This window comes from Notolepis coatsorum, assembly GCF_963971535.1.
Source record: "Notolepis coatsorum genome assembly, chromosome: 10".
NCBI lineage: Eukaryota > Metazoa > Chordata > Actinopteri > Aulopiformes > Paralepididae > Notolepis > Notolepis coatsorum.
In genome coordinates this window covers 71,464,320-71,487,097 of record NC_140174.1, presented here as the reverse complement: position 1 = coordinate 71,487,097, position 22,778 = coordinate 71,464,320, and the positions used below count along the sequence as shown (strand labels likewise).

At 42.5% G+C, this 22,778-nt stretch overlaps 1 protein-coding gene across 2 annotated transcripts in view; it reads right to left on the bottom strand.

Annotated features, from left to right (window-relative positions):
• Nucleotides 1-22,778, bottom strand: part of smarcd2 (SWI/SNF related BAF chromatin remodeling complex subunit D2) — a 74,484-nt gene that overhangs the window by 4,135 nt on the left and 47,571 nt on the right. For both annotated transcript variants that reach the window (XM_084323564.1, XM_084323565.1), the window contains exons 11-12: nt 13,709-13,831; nt 5,003-5,104 (exon numbers count right to left, since the gene is read on the bottom strand). In XM_084323564.1, coding sequence (XP_084179690.1) covers nt 5,003-5,104; nt 13,709-13,831 — 225 coding nt within the window. The remainder of the gene's footprint in view (nt 1-5,002; nt 5,105-13,708; nt 13,832-22,778) is intronic.

The following is a 22,778-nucleotide window of genomic DNA, read 5'->3' as shown; positions in this document are numbered from 1 at the left end:
ACACTGCGTGGTCTATAATGATTTAACATCTGAGACCCTCCCAGTGCAATGTGGTGTCCCACAAGGCTCTGTCCTGGGCCCTTTGCTATTTTCGATTTACATGCTACCCCTCGGCGATATCATACGCAAATTTGGCATAAACTTTCATTTTTACGCTGATGACACCCAATTATATATACCTATTAAGCCAAATGATTCCTCCCAACTACAAAACCTTGAGGCCTGCTTGCTTGCCGTCAAAAAATGGATGTCGCAAAACTTTCTACTCCTTAATGCAGATAAAACTGAGATGTTAATTGTTGGCCCCCCAAACCACAGAGGCCTGTTTCAGGACATCTCCCTCAACTTTGATACCTGTCATGTATCCCAGAGCTCCACCATAAAAAACCTCGGAGTCATTTTTGATTCCTCCCTCTCATTTAATGCACATATAAAAAATGTCACCAAAATTGCATTCTTCCATCTTCGTAATATCGCAAAAATACGCCCCATTTTAACTCTGGCTGATGCTGAAACCCTGATTCATGCTTTTGTCTCATCACGTCTGGACTACTGTAATGCACTTTTTTCAGGCTTACCTAATTCAAGCATCAAAAATCTTCAACTCGTGCTAAATGTGGCTGCACGGATACTAACTAGAACTAGAAAATTTGATCACATCACACCAGTTTTGTCCGCCCTACATTGGCTTCCTATCCAAGCCCGCTCTGACTTTAAAGTGCTACTCCTCACCTACAAAATTTTAAATGGGCTTGCACCGCTCTATCTATCTGATCTCATCTCCCGATACTCGCCCGCTCGTGCTCTGCGCTCACAAAATGCGGGGCTTCTATCGACCCCTAGGGTTAAAAAGAAATCCGCCGGCCACAGAGCCTTTGTCTACCGCGCTCCCTACCTGTGGAACAAATTACCTGCCGTCATCAGGGGCGCCTGCTCTGTCGAAGCTTTTAAATCCCTGCTTAAGACTCATCTTTTCTCTCTCTCCTTCAACCTACCTTGATCTCACCTGGTCGGGGACTGACCTTTAGATTAATCTGTGTAGTTTAGTTATGGTACAGGGTACTACATGGTACCACTGGGTAGTTTACTATAGGGTAGTTTAGTTAGGGTACAGGGTACTACATGGTACCACAGAGTACTACTTAGTACTGCATGGCATTACAGGGTACTACATGGCTTACACAGCTCTACATGGCACTACATGGAACTACAAGGCACCACAGGGTACTACATGGCACTACAGGGTACTACAGGATACTACGGGGTACTACATGGCACTATGGGGTACTATAGGGTACTACATGGCACTACGGGGTACTACATGGCACTACAGGGTACTACATGTCTGCTCCTTTGCAGCACCACAAACATGGGAACTCTCTAACTCTTCCCCCCCCCCTCTCCCCCCCCCCCCCCCCCTCCCTCCCCCTTCTCTCTGAGTACCCGTCTCCTGGCGCTGACCAAGGTGATGGATGCCTCGGGGTCTTGGCCAAGCTTGTAGTGACTGCTCTACATGCACCTCCGAGGCATTGGATCAGTTATTCACCGCTGTCTGTCCGTGGTCCTGTCAACTGATTAACAGACTGTTAACAGATTAACAGTCAACGCGGTTTCATTGCTGGGTTAAGTACTTCTATTCTATTCACATAATACGCTTACTTCATATATCTACTCCATTCACATATATGCCTACCACTTGTATCTATTGCTATGTCCGCCTACTACAATCTCATGAGCTGTCTAACGCCTGTCCCGTCTCCCTGTCTTCCTATGACTTGCTGTCCTGGAGTGTTGACCGGAGTGTTGGACGTCCCGTGACGAAGGCCGGGAGATTGCGACCCCCTCTGCGTGCCCCCCTGTCTTCGGAGGTCTCGTAGTGGTGACCGGAGTGCCGGATGTCCCGCGATGATGTCGGGGAGTTCGCGACCCTCTCTGCGCCACCCCCCTTCCCCCTGTCTCCGGCTGTCCCTGAGCAACGACCGGAGTGTTGAATGTCCCGTGACTAAGACGGGGAGGACGTGACCCTCTTGCGCCGCCCCTGTGCTTCAAATAGATCCGCTATCAACTCTATCTTTAATCTTTCAAAATGTTCAATTGCTATCGCTATTAGCTCTATCTTTAATTTTTCAAAATGTACAGTTGCTATTGCATGCACTCATCTGTGTTTCACCACACACATGAGTGCATGCTTACCAACTGTCCGTCTGCAACACTACTATCACCGACATCTAAGAAGGGAGATCCCCCCTTGAACAGCCCTTCTAAGGTTTCTCTCCTCCACATTGCCTGTGGAGCTTTTTTTCCCTATTGTTAGGTTTTAGTGAGTTTTTCCTTACCTTCGCGTGGGGTATGTCTGGGAGTGCTTGCATTCTTTCATTTATTTGCATTCATCTAAAAAATGTTTGGACCCTATGGTGTTCTTGTTCTGTTCTTGACTTATTGTTATGTTGTCTTCTTGACTTGTTTAAAGAAGACCTGTACGGCCCATGGGGACATTAACGTGTGTTGTCGGGCCCTATAAATAAATTTGATTTGATACATGCTCTGGACACAGAGCATATATCGTGTGGGTGATATCATGACTTGTATTCTGTGTCAAAGCCTAAATCAAAACGTCCCCGTATTTCTGCAATCTATGCGCAAAATAATAACGAGTTGAGTTCTAATAAAGAACGTATTACATGCTGGTAGGCTGATAGAGTAAACTATGATATGAATATGATATGATATAAAGGTATACTGGTCCGTCCGCGAGGATATCGAGGACTCGAGTTGGGGGACCCTGATGTAAACAAGACAAAAGTCTTTCTCTGGTCTGCATCCCCTTAACAATTGTGTGTATTGAGCCGTACTGTATTGTACCCATTCTGCAATCTGTTAAATAAAGTTTTCATTCATTCATTCAGCCATTAAATGCAATTTGAGAATATAGGCTAAAGCGACGGCCTAGCCTATACATATTATTTAATGTTTTCATAAGCGTAAAGATACAACAGCTAGATTAATGATCAAGTTAGTTTACTGTATGCAGGCTTCGCAGGGCTGTGTGTTATTATATGCGCAAGTTACTGTTGCATAATGTAGGCTATGGGCTGGCTGCTATTATATGTACTTCATATAGGCTGCCTAATACCAACAACAAAATAGATTGTAGCATATGCCTCTACACACATTATATTATACACATCATATTATATCTTGGTTCGGCAGCGCCTCTGTGAACAATCTCTCAGAGTTTGCTCCATCAGTAATCAGTAATGTGAACGGGATTCCACTTGGTCAATGTACAGATAATCTGCGATGCGCATTTTGGCTGATAATGTGCCGGTGGCCGGAGTCTCATTCATATTCACTTAAATGCAGATCATAGTTATCCACTGAAGCCATATGACTCTGACCAGAACGGGCTCATGACGAGCGCACATAATAGGCATTAGAGCGCAGAGTTGTCTGTGAACTTGGCAACTTCATTGGATTTATTTATTCTCTAAAAATATCTATAATCATACGATTAAATATTGTTTCAAATAAAACGCTAAATACTATTATTCTGTGTGTCATGTTTCCTAATAAGATTGTTCACAACGGGAAATGCTGTATACGTTCAATTTGTTGGTTGGAGGACCTCTGTGATCAATCTCGCTCTCAGTGAAGTCTCTCAGAGTTCGCTCGGGTTAGTCCACTTTTCCACATTTCATGGGGGTGTGCCATTACCGTATATGGTTAATCGGGGCGGTTCTGGTATGCAAATACTTAAAACAGTGCACGAGCTCAAACGTAGGATCAAAGTCATATTTATCAAGACAGGTGTGCGTAGGACCTGTGTACGCACGTGTGATAAGTCCCGTTTTTTTTGTGCGTGCACACATTCTAAATTCTGTGCTTACGTATGAAAATAGAATACTTTCTGAGAAAAATTGATAAATGAGGGCCCTGGAGTTTTAAGCTAGGCTAGTGGTCCGTATCCACTTACATTAATTTCTCCTAAGCTAGGCTAACTTTCCGGATAGCTTTCTACTGAACACACTGAGAGGAGGTTGGTATCTGAACACCACTCAATAGGCCTATTTGTTGAACATGAGCTGATTAAATGAAATATGATGAATTTAAAATGGGGGACCCTGATGTAAACAAGACGAAAGTCTTTCTCTGGTCTGCATCCCCTTAACAATTGTGTGTATTGAGCTGTACTGTATTGTACCCATTCTGCAATCTGTTAATACAATTTTCAATCAATCAGCTACTCTCTCCCACAACCAGAGAAGTAAGAATGAAACGTGTGATGTCATTGGGTTTAAAGTCCACAAATGCTCCACAGACATGTGCATGGGAATTTTTGTTTCGGTTTTTATTCCCAAATTAGCTTGATTCTAGACTCTGTCTAGAGCATTGTAGTGTTCTCTGTTCTGAAAGACAAAATGTAGCCGTACACACGAAACATTCCCCTGGGTGTTCTCAGTGTCATCTATACCAATTCATTGTCTATGAAGCAGCTTCAGACTTTATACCGGATAACATCATACATTTGAGGTTTAGTGCTCAACTTTTTGGATTTGTTCTTCATGCTCACAAAAATATTTGGACCGTCTCAAGACCACAAGAAGTATTTCATGTATGTTTGTTCGTTCCCACCCACATTTCTAGTAATGTATGTGAAAGTGTAAAATTCAAATAAAATAGAAAACTAGTTGGTAAAAATATAAAGTAGTATGTGTAATAAATATGAAATGTCAAACATGCATTGAGGCAATTTCATTCAAATTAAACAAAGGGGGTAAATACCTTTAAAAAAATGATTTAGTTGTTTGGATCTTATATAAAAAGATTTATTAGCATAGATCTCAAGCCAAAAAATACCAAACAAATGCATTTGGAAATCCTTTTGTATTGCAAGGTACCAAATAATAAGTAAGTGACAGTCAATCATCATTATTAGTTACCCATTAAACATGTACATTCTTTAGCATCTCTAAGTAGATGGACTGTGTGCGTAGCAGCCTACCTTCGTGTAGACATATCTGCCCACTGCCTCTGGTACCCAGGTGGCCTGGTAGAACTCTGTCTTCCTCTCCTCCTCTGGGTTCCCTGCTACGTCCGTCATCAGCTGAGGAGAACAAAGGCCGTCCATTATTCACTAGAACACAAATACCATTTCCTTCCCTCCCAAAGAGAACATAATAATGGAACAGAGCTAGAAATGTCCCGAAATGTATGGCACGCTGATTTTATAGGTTAGTCTTACTAATGCCAATGACCTGGGCCCTCATTTATCAATTTTTCTTAGAAAGTATTCTATTTTCATACGTAAGCACAGAATTTAGAATGTGTGCACGCACAAAAAAAACAGGATTTATCAACCGTGCGTTCACAGGTCCTACGCTCCTCCGTGTTGATAAATACCTCTTTGTTCTACCGTCAATGCTCGTGCATGATTATCCATATATGGTCATGAAAGTGATGAAACACCCCCCATGGGATGTGAAATAATAGACTGACCCGAGCGGAACTCTGAGAAACTTCACGGGAGATTGTTCACTGAGGCGCTGCCGAACCAAGAAGACACAACGCGTGTTATGGGATAAATAAAAGGCTGACTTGTAAACGGTGATGTCAGATATCAACGGCTCCCTAAGACCATTGCTGCAATTCTGCCTGGACAGCTCAAAATACTAATAAAGACCATTCGTTGACCACTGTTTGGCGTTGGTGGTTTGATTGATTGATTGAAACGTTTATTAACAGATTGCAGAATGGGTACAGTAGCCTACAGTACAGCTCAATACATACAATTATTAAGGGGATGCAGACCAGAGAAAGACTTTCGTCTTGTTTACATCAGGGTCCCCCATTTTCAATTCATCATGTGTGTGTTATTATAACCGTGCTGTAATATGAATGCCTTTATTAGTTGTGTTCGATTGGCTATAATATGATTTTTAGAGGCATCTATTTTGAATGAATGAATGAAAACTTTATTTAACAGATTGCAGAACGGGTACAATACAGTATGGCTCAATACACACAATTGTTAAGGGGATGCAGACCAGAGAAAGACGTTTGTCTTGTTTACATCAGGGTCCCCCCCTGTTGTTGTCGGTATTAGCCTAATAATACCGACAACAAAATAGATGCCTCTAAAAATCATATACCATTAGGTAGCCTATATGAATTACATATAATAGCAGCCATAGCCTACATTATGCAACAGTAACTTGCGCATACCAGTGTATGCGACGGACCAGTGTATACCTTATATCATATCATATTCATATAATAGTTTACTCTGAGTCTATCAGCATACCAGCATGTAATACGTTCTGAGTGTGTATCTACCTCAACTCCTTATTAAATTTGCGCATAGATTGCAGAAATACGGGAACGTTTTGATTTATATTAAAAGGCTTTGACATTGTAAAACTAAATACGTGGAATTCTGTAAGCATAATACAAGTCATATCACCCACACGATATATGCTCTGTGTCCAGAGCATGTATGCTTTTCATTCATTTAAGACACATTATTGCAAGGGTTTTGTAATACACATACACCCTGGTCTCATTGCAATGCGTTTTTTATTCTTTCTTATACAGTAGGAAGGGGAAGAACACTATATCGTGGGTGTTCATATGACTTGTATTCTGCTTACAGCTTCGAAATTCCACTTGTTTCGTTTAACGTAAAGCCTTTTAAATATAATCAAAACGTTCCTGTGTTTCTGCGGTCTGTGCGCAAAATAATAACAAGTTGAGTTACGCAGAGCGCAATCAGTCAGTACACCCCGTATATTCCAATAAAGCTATATAAACCATGCTGCATTCATTCGGAGATAAAGACCTATTATTCCAAATGCTATTTATAGGGTTTTGACCATAATTACACATTAATTACACATAATTACACATTACTGTTGCTATTTTACAATGAACTATAATGAATTACGGTTCATACAGAACATGCCAGTGTTGAAACTAAAGCACAGAAGCTTATTTCCTTGTTGTAATAATATATTCTACCAAGGGCGCCAGCTACGCATGGTCCGACCTGTGCTTAGCTGCCCAGGGCCCTCATTTATCAACGTGGCGTACGCACAGATATGTGCGTAACCCGTGCATACGATCATTTCTAAGCAAAGTGTGGGATTTATCAATTTGAACTTGTGCTTGACTTTGTGCGTATATTTAAGCACAGGTCGGACCATGCGTAGTTGGCGCCCGGTGGTAGAATATTTTTACAACGCGGAAATAAGCACTGACTGCGCTCCGCGTAACTCAACTCGTTATTATTTTGCGCATATATTGCAGAAATACGGGAACGTTTTGATTATATTTAAAAGGCTTTGCCATTGTTAAACGTAATAAGTGGAACCCCGAAGCTGTAAGCAGAATACAAGTCATATGAACACCCACGATATAAACGCATTGCAACGAGAACAGACAGAGGTTATTTGTTGAGTGTATGTGTATACAAAACCCTTGCAATAAATGTGTGTTAAATGAATGAAAAGCATACATGCTCTGGACACAGAGCATATATCTGCCAGTGGGTCTTGGACTTCCTGACGGGCAGACCCCAGGTGGTAAGAGCAGGCAACTGCACCTCCTCATCCATCACGCTCAACATAGGGGCCCCCCAGGGCTGTGTTCTGAGCCCCCTCCTCTACTCCCTGTACACACATGACTGCGTAGCACAGCGGAACAACAACACCATCATCAAATTTGCTGATGACACAGTAGTGGTGGGCCTGATCTCTGCCAACGACGAAAGGGCCTACCTGGAAGAGGTAGAGAACCTGTCACAGTGGTGTCAGGAGAACTGCCTCTCCCTGAACGTCAGCAAAACAAAAGAGATGATTGTGGACTTCAGGAGGTCGGGGGTCAAGGACTACAGCCCCCTCAGCATCGACGGGGCACCGGTTGAGAGAGTGAACAGTTTCAAGTACCTCGGAGCCCACATATCCGAGGACTTGACATGGACCACACACATTGACAGTGTTGTGAAGAAGGCACGACAACGCCTCTACTTCCTCAGGCGCCTAAGGAAGTTCCAAGTCAGTCAGAAGATCCTTAGGAACTTCTACTCATGTACAATAGAGAGCATCCTGACCGGCAACATCACCTCCTGGTTTGGGAATAGCACTGCACAAGACCGTAGCAGACTACAAAGAGTGACACGTTCAGCCGAACGCACAATTGGAGGGGGGCTTCCCACCCTCCAGAACATTTACAACAAGCGGTGGAAGGGGAAGGCTAAGAGAATTATTAAGGACTCGAGCCACCCGAACAACTGCCTCTTTGAACTGCTGCGGTCAGGCAAGCGATAACGGAGTCTTAAGGCGAGCACAGAAAGACTCAGAAGAAGCTTCTATCCCCAGGCCATCAGGCTGCTAAACGAACAATAAACACTATGCAACAACCATCAAATGCACACAGCACACACACCCACACGCACACACTCACTCAAACAAACAACACACTGCAGCACCCACTCTCCACACTTTAGATCACACAAACACACTTTACACTTTATATTTATTGATAAAGGATTTGCACTACAACTCGTACACCTACTGTAAATTGTACCTAAATTGTACCTAAATTGCACCTCATCCCATTTCTGCCTTGCACTACTGTATATAGTATTGTATATTAGTACACTGCACAGTATTGTATATTATATGGTAACTCAGTTACGTCTATTCTGCATCGAACATTGTACATATGTCTAAACTGAACACTGTGACCTCATTTTACATTTTACTATGTTATTTTATTTCATACTTATCTTGTCTTGCACAGTCTCTGGAGCGTAACAGTAAGAAGCATTTTGTATAAAAGTATTCTGTACTTCTGTATGACAACTATTAAAGAAACTTGAACTTGATATCATGACTTGTATTCTGTGTCAAAGCCTAAATCAAAACGTCCCCGTATTTCTGCAATCTATGCGCAAAATAATAACGAGTTGAGTTCTAACAAAGAACGTATTACATGCTGGTAGGCTGATAGAGTAAACTATGATATGAATATGAATATGATATGATATAAAGGTATACTGGTCCGTCCGCGAGGATATTGAGGACTCGAGTTGGGGGACCCTGATGTAAACAAGACAAAAGTCTTTCTCTGGTCTGCATCCCCTTAACAATTGTGTGTATTGAGCCGTACTGTATTGTACCCATTCTGCAATCTGTTAAATAAAGTTTTCATTCATTCATTCATTCATTCAGCCATTAAATGCAATTTGAGAATATAGGCTAAAGCGACGGCCTATAGCCTATACATATTATTTAATGTTTTCATAAGCGTAAGGATACAACAGCTAGATTAATGATCAAGTTAGTTTACTGTATGCAGGCTTCGCAGGGCTGTGTGTTATTATATGCGCAAGTTACTGTTGCATAATGTAGGCTATGGGCTGGCTGCTATTATATGTACTTCATATAGGCTGCCTAATACCAACAACAAAATAGATTGTATCATATGCCTCTACACACATTATATTATACACATCATATTATATCTTGGTTCGGCAGCGCCTCTGTGAACAATCTCTCAGAGTTTGCTCCATCAGTAATCAGTAATGTGAACGGGATTCCACTTGGTCAATGTACAGATAATCTGCGATGCGCATTTTGGCTGATAATGTGCCGGTGGCCGGAGTCTCATTCATATTCACTTAAATGCAGATCATAGTTATCCACTGAAGCCATATGACTCTGACCAGAACGGGCTCATGACGAGCGCACATAATAGGCATTAGAGCGCAGAGTTGTCTGTGAACTTGGCAACTTCATTGGATTTATTTATTCTCTAAAAATATCTATAATCATACGATTAAATATTGTTTCAAATAAAAAGCGACATACTATTATTTTGTGTCATGTTTCCAAATAAGATTGGCCACAACGGAATGCCTTCTACTTCAATTTGTTGATTAGAATAGATTACCTCGCTCCGTTGAAACTTCACTGAGCTCAGCACACAGACATGATAATAATAATAACAACAACAATAATAATAATAGCTTCATTTTACATAGCGCCTTTCAAGAGACCCATGCAAGGTCGCTTTACATAGATGGGGGGGGGGGGGGGGAATAACAAGATAGTGGACAGACTATGTAAATATGATGATGGGATTCAAGTTCGCGTTTTTATTCATCATAGGCATGCTGTCAGAGTATGGTGTCATAATCAAACATTCTAGAACATTTGTCGTCACAGATCATGTCATAATAGAACATAGGCTACATGGCATGGTCCATCGTGATATTGTGTAGACTGTTATTACTGTACCACCCATTGTGACAACAGCCTTGTGAGCTCCCGCACACAAACATGATGGAATTCAGTTTGTATTGATCACATAGGCAGGCTACATCATACATGGCAGTGAGATTCATTGTTCTTGTATATGCTCTCGTATTATTGTTTATATAGGCTACCCAATACTGACATCAAAATAGATTGTATGCCTCTAGAAATCATATGCAGCAGGTAGAAAATTGACAGAAAATCCGTCGCGATTTGGAATAAAATTGAGGAGAACTTTAATCCCTGGGTATTAATCAAACAAAACGGAAAAAGGCAGTCATATTCCAGCACGGTCTTTATTAGTGTTTGCGCTGCCCAGGCAGCAATGGTTAATAGATATCATATCCGACATCACCGTACGTGTACACGTCTGTCAGCCTGTCTCATAACACGCTTCCCTCGGTTTAGTCCATTTTTCCACATTTCATGGGGGTGTTCCATTACCGTATATGGTTAATCGGGGTGGTTTTGGTATGCAAATACGTGAAAGTGTGCACGAGCCTTAGCGTAGAAGCAAGGTGATATTTATCATGACAGGTGTGCGTAGGACCTGTGTACGCACGTGTGATAAATCCAGTTTTTTTTGTGCGTGCACACATTCTAAATTCTGTGCTTACGTGTGGAAATAGAACATTTTCTGAGGAAACTTGATAAATGAGGGCCCTGGACTATATATATATATATATTACTATTATTATATATTGTGGCAGATCTCACCCCCCCTCTCATGGACATGTGAAGGAAGGGAGATACTATTGCCACGGAAGGAGTAGAGACAATTAGGTAGCTGATTAGTACCGATAGAACACACCTGCACATCATTAGGTCACCCACATCTCACGTGCACACACCCCAGACACACACACACTACAAATCCACTAGGTTAGTGAGGAGTAAGTTGAGCGGAGGTAAGGTTGGAGTTGTTGTATTGAGAGAGAGAGATTGAGTTATTCAGAGTTGTGTAAGGTGAGAGGTAGTGAGAGGAGAGGTGAAGGCGAGAAGGTGTTCATTGTGTACGGACCCTGGACTGGCTGAGAAACCCCCTTGTGTACTGACCCTGGACCGGATGACTACCCTGAGTATTGAACAATCCCTTGTCGGACTGTTTATGACCATTCTCTTGCCTATCAAACTGGATTCTGCCTTAATTCAATAAATATTCTTATTGATTGATATTGCTCTTGTGTGGACATTTGAATTTGTTTGTATTTGAACCGTGGAGAGTCTGGACCCCACCAGGCTCATCACAATATTATATTATTTATATATATTATATAAAGTTTGGCAGGTCCAAAATTAATGTTGTTGTTTAGGCATGTTGTAGGCATGTATCCCCTCCCTACTTCCCATTTCCCCATGTGGAATGCACCTGATTGGATAAATGACATGCTGGTGCTCTAGTGTGACATCTAGTGGCTGAATGTTATCTATAGCACCTTTAACTCATTCAGCGCCAGTCACGATGATAGTCGGGTTAACTCGCCATCGCTTGAGCGCCAATCACGAGTATAGTCGGGTTTTAATCGTTATTTCTTTTATTAGCGATATCCATTCATTTTCATCCATCCAGCCTGATGTTATCGTTGGGAATGGGTCTGAGCTCGCAAAAGGGCAAATACCGCCGCCTACACCTTCCAGCTGGTATTGCACTCCACTGGGAATGGTGTAGTTTATTTTCTGGGACGATCCAAGGCGTGCGGGCGTGGTTTAAATACTCAGGCAAGGTAACCTGTTTCAACGATACATCTGCGAGGCTGCCCCCCCCCTCAATATGCAATGCTGTTGAACGTGGCACGGACCTCCGCGCCCAGTACTTCAAATGGCGATCAGATAATTGGATTATTTCTTTTGCATTACATCAGATACAAGGTAAGAACACTATATAAAAATTTGATTGTTGATCTGATATTTATTTCGACCCTGATCGACGCCGTCTCTGTGTGTGTGTGGCTGTGTGCCGTTGAGTGGGAGGAGGCGGCAGCGGAGCCCCGCGGTCCAGGGCTCTTTTCATTTTTGCATGAGGAAGGATAATAATGATCTAGCGTTGATTTCAGGAAGATTCGATAATCAGGCGAAAAATGACAACGTGTTTAGTGTATTCCACTAAAACGCTATTATCGTGTCTTTCTCTGGAATTACTCAGAAGCACCCAAAGTTATACTCATATTCAAAACAGTATAAAACGGAAATGTACAGATGAAAAAACTATCCGTTTTGTACATGTTGACTGGAAGCAACTCGCTGATAATCGACGGGTGTATTAGACCCATAGCTATAATTTAAGATATATTTTAAGCACTCGCAAATCTCGCAGTGCCCCCATCGACTTACAGCGGTAGCGTACTAGCGCCATCTCGCGGATTAAGCTCCGGCGCTGAATGAGTTAACCAGGAAAAAGACTCATTGAGATAAAAAATCTATTTTACAAGAACGCAGACATAAAGACACACAACAATTTACAATACAATTAAATAAATAAGTAACAGAATCACAAAATAACCATCAATATTCGTCACAAGTCGTCAATATCAGGGTTCAATCGTCATTCAGGCCTGTGAATTATGGCCATGTAACTCCATAAGGCCAATCATCTGTTAATAAGGCTCTACTACAGTAGACACTAAGCGCTTATCCTTATCTGGTTAAATTATTAATCAAAACAAAATGAACAATCACCACACCATGGGTGCGGAGTTGGCAGGAAACCAAAGGACCAGGTTTGATTGATTGATTGGGTGAGATCCTTGCGCTGTTTTGGCACATTTTCCACCCACATTAACCAATAAAAGTCTTGCATGTACTGTAATAATAATAATGACTTGGATTTATATAGCGCTCTTCATGACACCCAGAGCGCTTCACAGAGTCCATTATTCGTTCATACACAGTCATACCGGTGGTGGTAAGCTACAATTGCAGCCAGAGCTGCCCTGAGGCACTCACGGAAGCGTGGCGAATAATCAACGCCTACGGCCCCTCCGACCACCACCAACATTCATTCACATGTATACACATTCATACGAGGCAAGTAGGTTAAGTGTCTTGCCCAAGGACACAACGGCAGTGGGATGGACATGGGCTTGAGCGGGATTCGAACCACCAACCCTTCGATCATTGGACGACCCGCTCTACCCCTGAGCCATGCCGCCCCCCACTTGTCCTAATAAACTAACCTACACTGTAGCACTCAACACTTTGATGAACATTGTTACTCAGCTGATAGAGTTGTGCCCTTCCTGATGACTTGTCGTACAGAACTTGTAAGTCGCTTTGGATAAAAGCGTCAGCTAAATGACTAAATGTAAATGTACTGCCCCGCCAGAAAATGTGAATATTAGCCAGTTAATGTGCACATTGACCTCAGAGTTAGTGGATGTAGGCGTTGTGGGGCTTACCTTGAGGTCTCTGCTCTGCGACTTGAGCCAGTCCTGGATGAAGTCTTGAGGGTTGTTGCTGAAGCTGAGCATGAAGTCCCTCTGAGTCTTCAGGTGGTTGATGGACTCTATGGTCTCGTGGATCTGGACAAAGACAAACATGTCAGATCAGAAAGCAGGTCAAGGCTCACAGAGGGGTTATGATTCTAGAGGCCATGGCCTCATCTCCGTCTCTGACCTAATTTGTCTCCGCCCTGTCTTGGTATAGGAGTCTTCAATTACTCCATGTCCCTTTTCATCTATTCAGTTTTTTTTAATGTTTTCTGTATATGATGATTGATGGGCAAAACATGATGTTTTATTCTGAGACTTTTGCTTTAAGTACAAAGCTACATTGTAAATATACATTCTGAATAGAAAATAAATGTATGCTACTGTAGTGCATCATCAATATAGAAATGTAAAATGATTTGTGCACTATTCTGTTAATCTTGAACTTGGCCTCAGCTAACTATTTTGATAATCGATGAATCTGTTGATTAATACTTTGATTAATCAGATAAAAAAAAAATGATATGCAAAAAACTAAACGTTATTCCTCGGCCTGTACCATTTTGTTTTAAACATGCAAATTGACAGTTATGAAACAAAAAGCAAACATAAATGTACAGTATGCTATGAATTTTTGCTATGCTATGATCTTTTTTAAATAGGCGTTGCTATACATTAAATGGCTTCAACAACAGGCCATGGAGGTGCATCATAGACCCAACTAATCGATCATCTTTTCTTATTTTTTTATTTTAATCGATTAGTTGTGGATTAGTCGATTAGTTGTTGCAGCCCTCTGGCCTCGACTGCTTTTTCTTGTCCAGTGTAAGTGTTGGTCTTGTCTTGGTGTCGATTGCTGTGGTCTTAACGGCAACACCTGCCTCACAGGGTGATCCTTTATTACTGGGCGATATGACTCTTTGATTAGGAAAACTCACCTTCAACTCTCAACTCTACCCCATGTGGAATAATCCAACATCTGATCAAGACAATAGCTCAAATCTCACACCTAGGAGGGTAGGCCCCACAGCCCTGGACATCCCCTCATCTCCCTCAGTATGTTTCTGGTGGCTACAATGGGAGCACAGTCCTCTCAGCGAAGCTCATTGACCACTCTTAGGTGTATTTTGATCCACGTGTCTTACTAATACATTGATATTGATCATGAAGATCAACGTGCATAACTGATTCCGGTTCCACCACACCACACACTTCACAAAAGCTTAAAGTAAGCAAAACATTTCCCACAAGAATGGGGAGGACTGGAAATATTTATGCAAATACTCTGTGAATTTGCATGATGTCCGGTATTTATTTCTGCGACAGTTAACAGCTTCCTTGAGAAGTGAGTTAGTCAGGGGTCCTACTAAAGGCATGGTCCGTGCTGACATCTGTAATGAGTGGGCAGGCCAACTGCCAGGGGCTGGATAATAATAATAATAAACTGTATTTGTATAGCACCTTTCATACAGAAACTGCAGCTCAAAGTGCTTCACAACAGAAAAAAAGACAGGCATAAAATGAGCACATAAAGTGCAGACATAAAATCAAAAATGTCACATTAGGATCTAACATCCCAACAGGCCACCTTGGATGTCAGAATCAGTTTTATTGTCATATTTTCGACTCCTCGGCTTAGCAGCATCATTAACATAAGGGAGTACAAAAAGAAGCAATACAAATTTTATAAACATTTAGGAATTAGCAGCATAAGCAATGATAAAAAAATAGCACTTGATTACAATACAATAATCACAATGTAATAATCCCAGTGTGGGTGTTGTGGGTGCAAAGCAGTAGAATCAGTGAAGAAGTAGCTCTAGGCTACATATCAAACACTGCATGGGTGTAGTGTGTGCAAATCAGCATCAGAGACAGCAATAAAATAGCACTGGATTTCCCCAGTCACATGCCGTAGCCGGCCGCTAGTGTTATTTGTTCATGAGTCTGACCGGTGACCGCCTGGGGGGAAAAACTGTCTGCTGGTCCAGGTCTTGAGGCCGCGGTACCGTTGGCTGGATGGTAACAGCTGAAACAGTTTGTGGTTGGGGTGGCTGGGGCCCTTAATAATCCTGCAGGCTTTGCCGACACACTGGCCATTGTATATATCCTAGATGGAGGGAATCTCACAACCACAGATGTTCTGGGCGGCCCTATGTAGCGCTTTGCGGTTGGCAGAGCCCAGAGGTGAGAGAGGCTTTGTTGTGCTTTCTTCACCACCTGGCCGGTGTGCACATCCCAGGTAAGGTCCTCAGTGACGTGGACACAGAGGAACTTGAAGCTGCTGACTCTCCACAGCAGACCTGTGTTGATGATGTTGATGGGGTCCAGCCTTTCTCCGCCTCTCCTGTAGTTCACGACTAGCTCCTTGGTCTTGTCAACGCTGAGAGAGAGGTTGTTCACCCAGCACCATTGTGCCAGGTTGTCCATCTCTTTCCTGTAGCCATTTCATCACTGTTAGGTGATTAGGCCTATCACTGTTGTGTCATCTGCTAACTTAATAACCCTTTTTTTGTGTGACCTGCAACAGGGCAGTTTTAAAACCAGAGACAGTGGACAGACTTGTGTTTCTTGCCTGCAACTTAAAGTAATGGCTTTGCTTGTCCAAATGACAATACTGACCAAAATTGAGATTTATTTTTCTCTTGTCCATTTATTTTGTTTGCTTTCTAATTTAAAATACAGTTTGAAACCGTCTGTACACAGTAGGCTATGTGTGCTAGCAGAGCTAGTCTCCAGTCGCGAGTCACGGTGCACATGTGCGGTGGTTTGTCCACCAAAAAAGCGCCAAAAGATAGAAAAGAAACTAGCAGAGCCAGAACTATTCAACTCCCCTTGATCCACAGCCAGCAGAAAAGCCTGTTTACTTTCGCTTTTAAACCAGCTGCAGCCTGAGAACTGGAATGTGAGGGGCTGTAACACTAAAGATGGCGGCAACAACAAAGAATTGCTGCAAAATAAACATATATCTGTTGTTTAATTTTTTTTTAAATTAATACTTATAACAATATCGATAATTATAGATATCGAGTGATATGATATCGTTATCGATATCATGATATAATTTTTTGCCATATCGGCCAGCCCTAGGCTGAGATGCTGGGTCCTATCCTCACCACCTGGCGATGGTCCAACAGAAAGTCCAGAATCCAGTTGCACGCATTGGGGTCAAGGCTTCTCCTGGGAGGTTGCTCGTCCAGTAGGGAGGCAGCAATGTTGACTGTGCTACTGGGTTTTCCTTTAACTCATTGACGGCCACGCTGTTTTTCCATCATTACTCCCTGGCGCCAGCGTTATTGACCATTTCCATGATGTTTGCGGACCCATCGTATATTCTATATTATAGCTATGGAGACAATATTATGGCTCATTTGACAGGCACTATTTATACTCCAACAGGGACAAAACTGTTTATTTCTACATACCTTCGTTTGTGCGCTATACCACGCAAAAAATCGCCCCGTTTCACAATAATCCAGGCTGGTTTTCTAGATTGTGAGATATAGTGCGTTTTGTGCACATAATCTTGCGGCTGCTCGCCTGAAACCTATATTATTGCCAGGACAAAGGTAAACACGACCATATTCTTCACAAAGCCATCATTTTCCGACGCTGCGATCATTACAAAAGCATGTTTTATGATCTCGACGGCACTGTAAATTAGTTTAATTACTCAGTATATTATCGAGTATAAATAAAGATTGAATGATTGGGTTCGGTAAAATAGACGTTACCTTTGTCAGCAGGTACTCCACTCTCGCTCCAAGTGTCTTGGATCAGAACAGGATCAATACATATAACGTTAGGTGGCCCTCATCCGTTGTCTTCTTCTTCATCATCTCCAATAGTTTGCTCGCCATTGCATTGCAGGCTACTATTATGTGCTCGGGCCAGACTATACCACAGAGCCGAATAGGTTTCCTCATCGACCGGTTTGACTATAATATTTCTATGATTTACCAGAAGTGCTGAGTCCAACAGTCTGGGGAAAATGCACCTTATCATCCATAATCATCATCCATATCATCCGTTTTGTCTTCTTCTTCATCATCTCCAATAGTTTGCTCGCCATTGCATTGCAGGCTACTATTGTGTGCTCGGGCCAGACTATACGACGGAGCCGAATACGTTTCCTAATTCGGCCGGTTTGACTATAGTATTTTTATGATTTACCAGAAGTGCTGAGTCCAACATAGTCTGGTGAAAACGCACCTTATCATCCATAATCACCATCCATATCATCCGTTTGGTCTTCTTCTTCATAATATCCAATAGTTCTCTCTAGGCGATCGCCATTGTCGAACGTTAGTTGGCTGTAGTTTGCTCACTGCTGCTCGCTCCCTAGTGCGTTGGGTATGGCCCCACACTAAACTGGCCCATGCAGTTCAAAAGGTAGGCGATACTGCCACCTGTCGGGATTCAATCGCCATTGCGATTATAACATAGCCAGAGGTCCCAGGCACACTCACAAAGGCCCGCGCGAGTGTTTAGAATAATAATAATCAGAAAAAGGAACGAAAAACAAGATATTGTTATTGGCGCTCAAGCGTTAGCTGTGAGAAACGAGATATCTCGTTTTTGGCGCTCAATGAGTTAAGATCCGATATTGTGTAGAATCCTTGCCACACACTATGAAAGTTATTGCTACTTAGTTGCGTCTCTATTTTCTCATTATTCCCGTTTGGCTGAGTCACTTGAAGAGACAGGCTAGGTCTGCTTGGTCTACACAAAATTATAATGACTCAGTCTACTGGCATTCTCGTTCATGTTCATGATAGGGGTCTGGGCCTACAGGTCAACGTGTATTGACCTGTGTGTTTTAATTAGATGCAAAGCAAGTCATGGTCCAGCTCTGTCACTCACTCATAGGGGCGACAGTGGGAGGTAGAGCAGTTGTCTGGCAATCCGGAGGTTCCCGGTTCGATTCCCGCTCCTACCAGGCAGCGTGTCGATGTGTCCTTGAGCAAGACACTTAACCCCTAATTGCTCCCGATGAGCAGGTTGGCACCTTGCATGGTTGCCTCCGCCGTCGGCGTGTGAATGTGTGTGTGAATGGGTACAAATGTGAGGAACAAATTGTAAAGCGCTGGATTCATTCAGTCATGGTTAGCCATGCCCCTAGTGGCGGCTTACATGCACTTTGTGTTAAATCAAAAGAGTCTGGAATGCACAATGAAAGCTTCACATCTACGACAATTTATGTCCTTGCTCTCAAGTCAGTGGTCAGATAAAAATTAGCGGTATGAAGAAAAGTATATATTTAGTGATAAATGTATACTTGGACAGTAGGTGCAGTTGTGCACCACCACACACTACAAACATTCAGAATGATCCCCAAAGTTTCTGACCGCCGTCAACTCTCTTGCTCTTTTGTACCATCTGAGAGAAAATGGTGGTTTTTTCAATGTATATTTGGTTTATAAAACTGATATAAAGAGACGCTTTAAGAGGGTAATATCATTATCATCACGGGATGATATTGACGGTGTAGAAGAAGAGGTTTCACAAGCACACTGCCAGCAAGGGTGTTTGTTTTGAATTCCGATTGGAAGACAAAACAAAGATAAGGGGCCACAGAGGCAGAGCGCGATGGAGGTTTTGACAGTAACTGCGTTTTGATGTGTGTAAAGGTTATTTAGCGGTTGTCATGACAGCGCGGCACATGACAACCAGAGAAGGGGTGGGCTTGTCGTTGCTACGACGAAGATCTATAAGTCGAACAGTGTTTCCGGGTGTGAGGCAGACCAAAGAAACTAATCCCACAGGAGGGAAGGGACCAAGAGACTCTCTCCTCTTATCACAGAGGGGGGGGGGGGGGGGGGAATGCCACATCATCATTAGCTTCGGCTACCACGAGGATGGTCTTGGCTAACGAACAGGCCTGACCACTGTTGGACTGAGAGACAGAGGGACAATAGACTGGACTGAAAGATCGTTAGATAGACTGAACACACCGAAAGGTCATTAGAATAGACTTTGCAAGGACAATACAATCTGTTAACATCTGAGCTGAGGTTCCTGTTTATAGCAATAAACAACGCTTTTCCTCATAAGGTATTTCACGTTGTCGAAGTGTCGAATTCTTTTTTTTTTTATATTTTTTTTATTATTGCAAAACAAAAAATTATTAAAAGTCAGTACTCAACACACAATGCATAATGAAACTTTCAGTAAAGGTGGTTAAAATATATGCAAGTACAGAAACAGGATAAAACAAAAATAGTCTATAATAACATTTTAACCGTATACAGTGTATATCCAGCGAAATTACAATTATATAAATGTTAGTATATAATATACCCCTAATACCTATTTTCTAAAACCCTACACACATATGCTCCAGCTCAAACCCCCCCCTCCCGGACCCCCTCTTGGATAGTACCTCCATTATCCCTCACTCCTAACCAGACACTACCATTATAAGCTAGCTTTTATTCTCTCCACCACTTCTAACCACATTGACATTTTGGATTCATTGAGCCCCAGAATTCTTGCTGTAGATATTTCTTGATATATCACATCGAGATATGTAAGAAACCACACTTTTCGGCACATTTTTTCCGGTTGAAACCAACGAAGTGTCGAATTCTTACGGAGGTGGAGAATTATTATGGTTTGCGGATTGTACTAACGGGGTGAGATAAGGATTTAATCAACCGGTATCGGAGACGTCAGGACCATTAAAATGACAACGCAGAGGAATTGGATGGAGAGCCAAACAGACGAAGACGTGATACTGGCCAGTTTGATCAGGATCTAACAGTTGGTGCCGTTTGGACCCGGATTATTGCTTGCTTTGAAGTTGCTTGAAAGGAAGAGACTATGTACAGTGCCGAGGCGTGAAGGGGTAGCCATGGACGCGAGCCAAGCCAGCGAGCGAGCCAAGCAAGGCCAGCGCCATGGACCCAGCGAGCGAGCCGAGCAAGGCCGGAGAGATAAACAGCGCCATGGACCAGAACAACTGACGGTGAAAAGATAAAGTGAGTCTCAACAACTTCACAAGCCAATAAGAAAACGAACAATAGTGTATCCGTAAACGTAATTAGTTTGAAACAGAGAGAATGCCAGCTGTAATAGTGTGTTTGAATAACAGCAGAGCGGCACCGGTTTTTGTTTTGAAAATCGAGAGTCTTATCTACAGAGCATAGAAGCCACTGTATAGGAGATGGGAAGGGAGGCAAAGGGGAGATGTTCATTCAATTAAAGGGGCAACATCGTATTTAGTTTGATTACTGTTAAAAACGCAGAAAGCGGGAAGCGGGACTGTGATGTGAAGGGAGCAGTGAACAAACGTTACGGGTGTGGTCGGTAGCGAGAGAATGTTTGAGGCATTAAAGGGACGGTGGGAAAAAAAAAGGAAAAAAAAATTTAGCAGACAATTGAGCAGAGCCACGAGGGGTTTAGAACCAGGAAGTGACACGTCAGCTACAATCCTCTAGACTGAGTTTGGCCGCCATCTAGGGGGGCAGTGGGATAATACAGGCAAATGGAGGAGGAGTAGGTCGCCACCTAGTGGCGGAGGGGGGGGTAGTGCTGGGGAGTTTCCATTACCCATAGGGGAATATTTAGAGTTTAATTTAATTAAGGAGTTTAATTGCGGAGGGGGGGGGGGTAGTGCTGGGGAGTTTCCATTACCCATAGGGGAATATTTAGAGTTTAATTTAATTAAGGAGTTTAATTTTTTCAAATGACCAACTGCTTGTGTGTATACACGGTGGTGTATGTGAGAACTTTGTAAAGGAACTCAAAGTGTAGAATAGAGCAACGGACCGCTCCAGGGCGACGGTAGACAGCCCGTGTGGTATAGAGCGACGGGACAGCTCCAGGGCGACGGTAGACAGCCCTGTGTGGTATAGAGCGACGTGACAGCTCCAGGGCGACGGAAACAGCCCCGTAGGGTATAGAGCGACGTGACAGCTCCAGGGTGACGGAAACAGCCCCGTAGGGTATAGAGCAACGTACAGCTCCAGGGCGACGGAGACAGCCCCGTTTAGGGTAGAGCAACGGACAGCTCTGTTGTATGTTAGATAATGGTACATTTGATTTGATTTGATTTTATTTTATTAGGGATCCCCATTAGCTGGTGCGATAGCAACCAGCTAGTCTTCCTGGGGTCCACACACAAAAAAACACAAAAACAATCACCATTGCAAAAAAACAAAATTATTAAAAGTCAGTACACACAATGCATAATGAACCTACTGTAACAATTAATATAGCTAAAATTACATTAGTGTAAAACAAAAACAAAAAAACACTTTACAGTGTTAAAAACAATTTAAAAACAATTTAAGATTATTTTTAAAAGTGAATCTACTGTAAATGCAGCAGAGGTTCCGAGGCAGGCCATTCCACAGAGTTAATGCTCTAAAAATAAAAGATCTCCCCAGAGCGCTGGTTCTAGGACCTGGCAATTCAAGCTGCCCACTACTGGAACCTCTAGTGTAATGCTCGTGCACAGTATTACTAAAAACAATCTGATTATGTATAAAAACAGGAGTCTTACTGCTCATGACCAACTTGAACAGCACAAGTATATTAAAAGACAATCTATTTTCAACGTTAAGCCAAGAGAGGCGGGCATGCATACGGCTCACATTAGACCTTAGTGAGCAGCCCAGTACCAACCGTGCTGCCCTGTTCTGGACCACCTGGAGCTTCCTGAGGTCACCACTGGCAGCAGATGACCACATAGCAAAAGCAATAGTCAAGATGACATAAAACTAAACTTTGCACTATCTGACATAAAAGGGGACGGGCAACAAAAGAAGCACATTTCCTGGAAATACCAATTGCTCTTCCCATTTTTAAAACAATATAATTAATATGCTGAGACCAAGACAGGGTGCAATCCAGCATCACTCCAAGGAGTTTAGTACTTTCAACTTGTTGAACTGCTGAATTACACAAGTTTAAATGAAGCTTTGGATTTGTAGATAACCTGTGCCTTGTTCCCAGCACAATACATTTAGTCTTGGAGATATTAAGGACATGTCTATTACATACTACCCAGTCATGCACAACTTTAAGTTCTCTACTC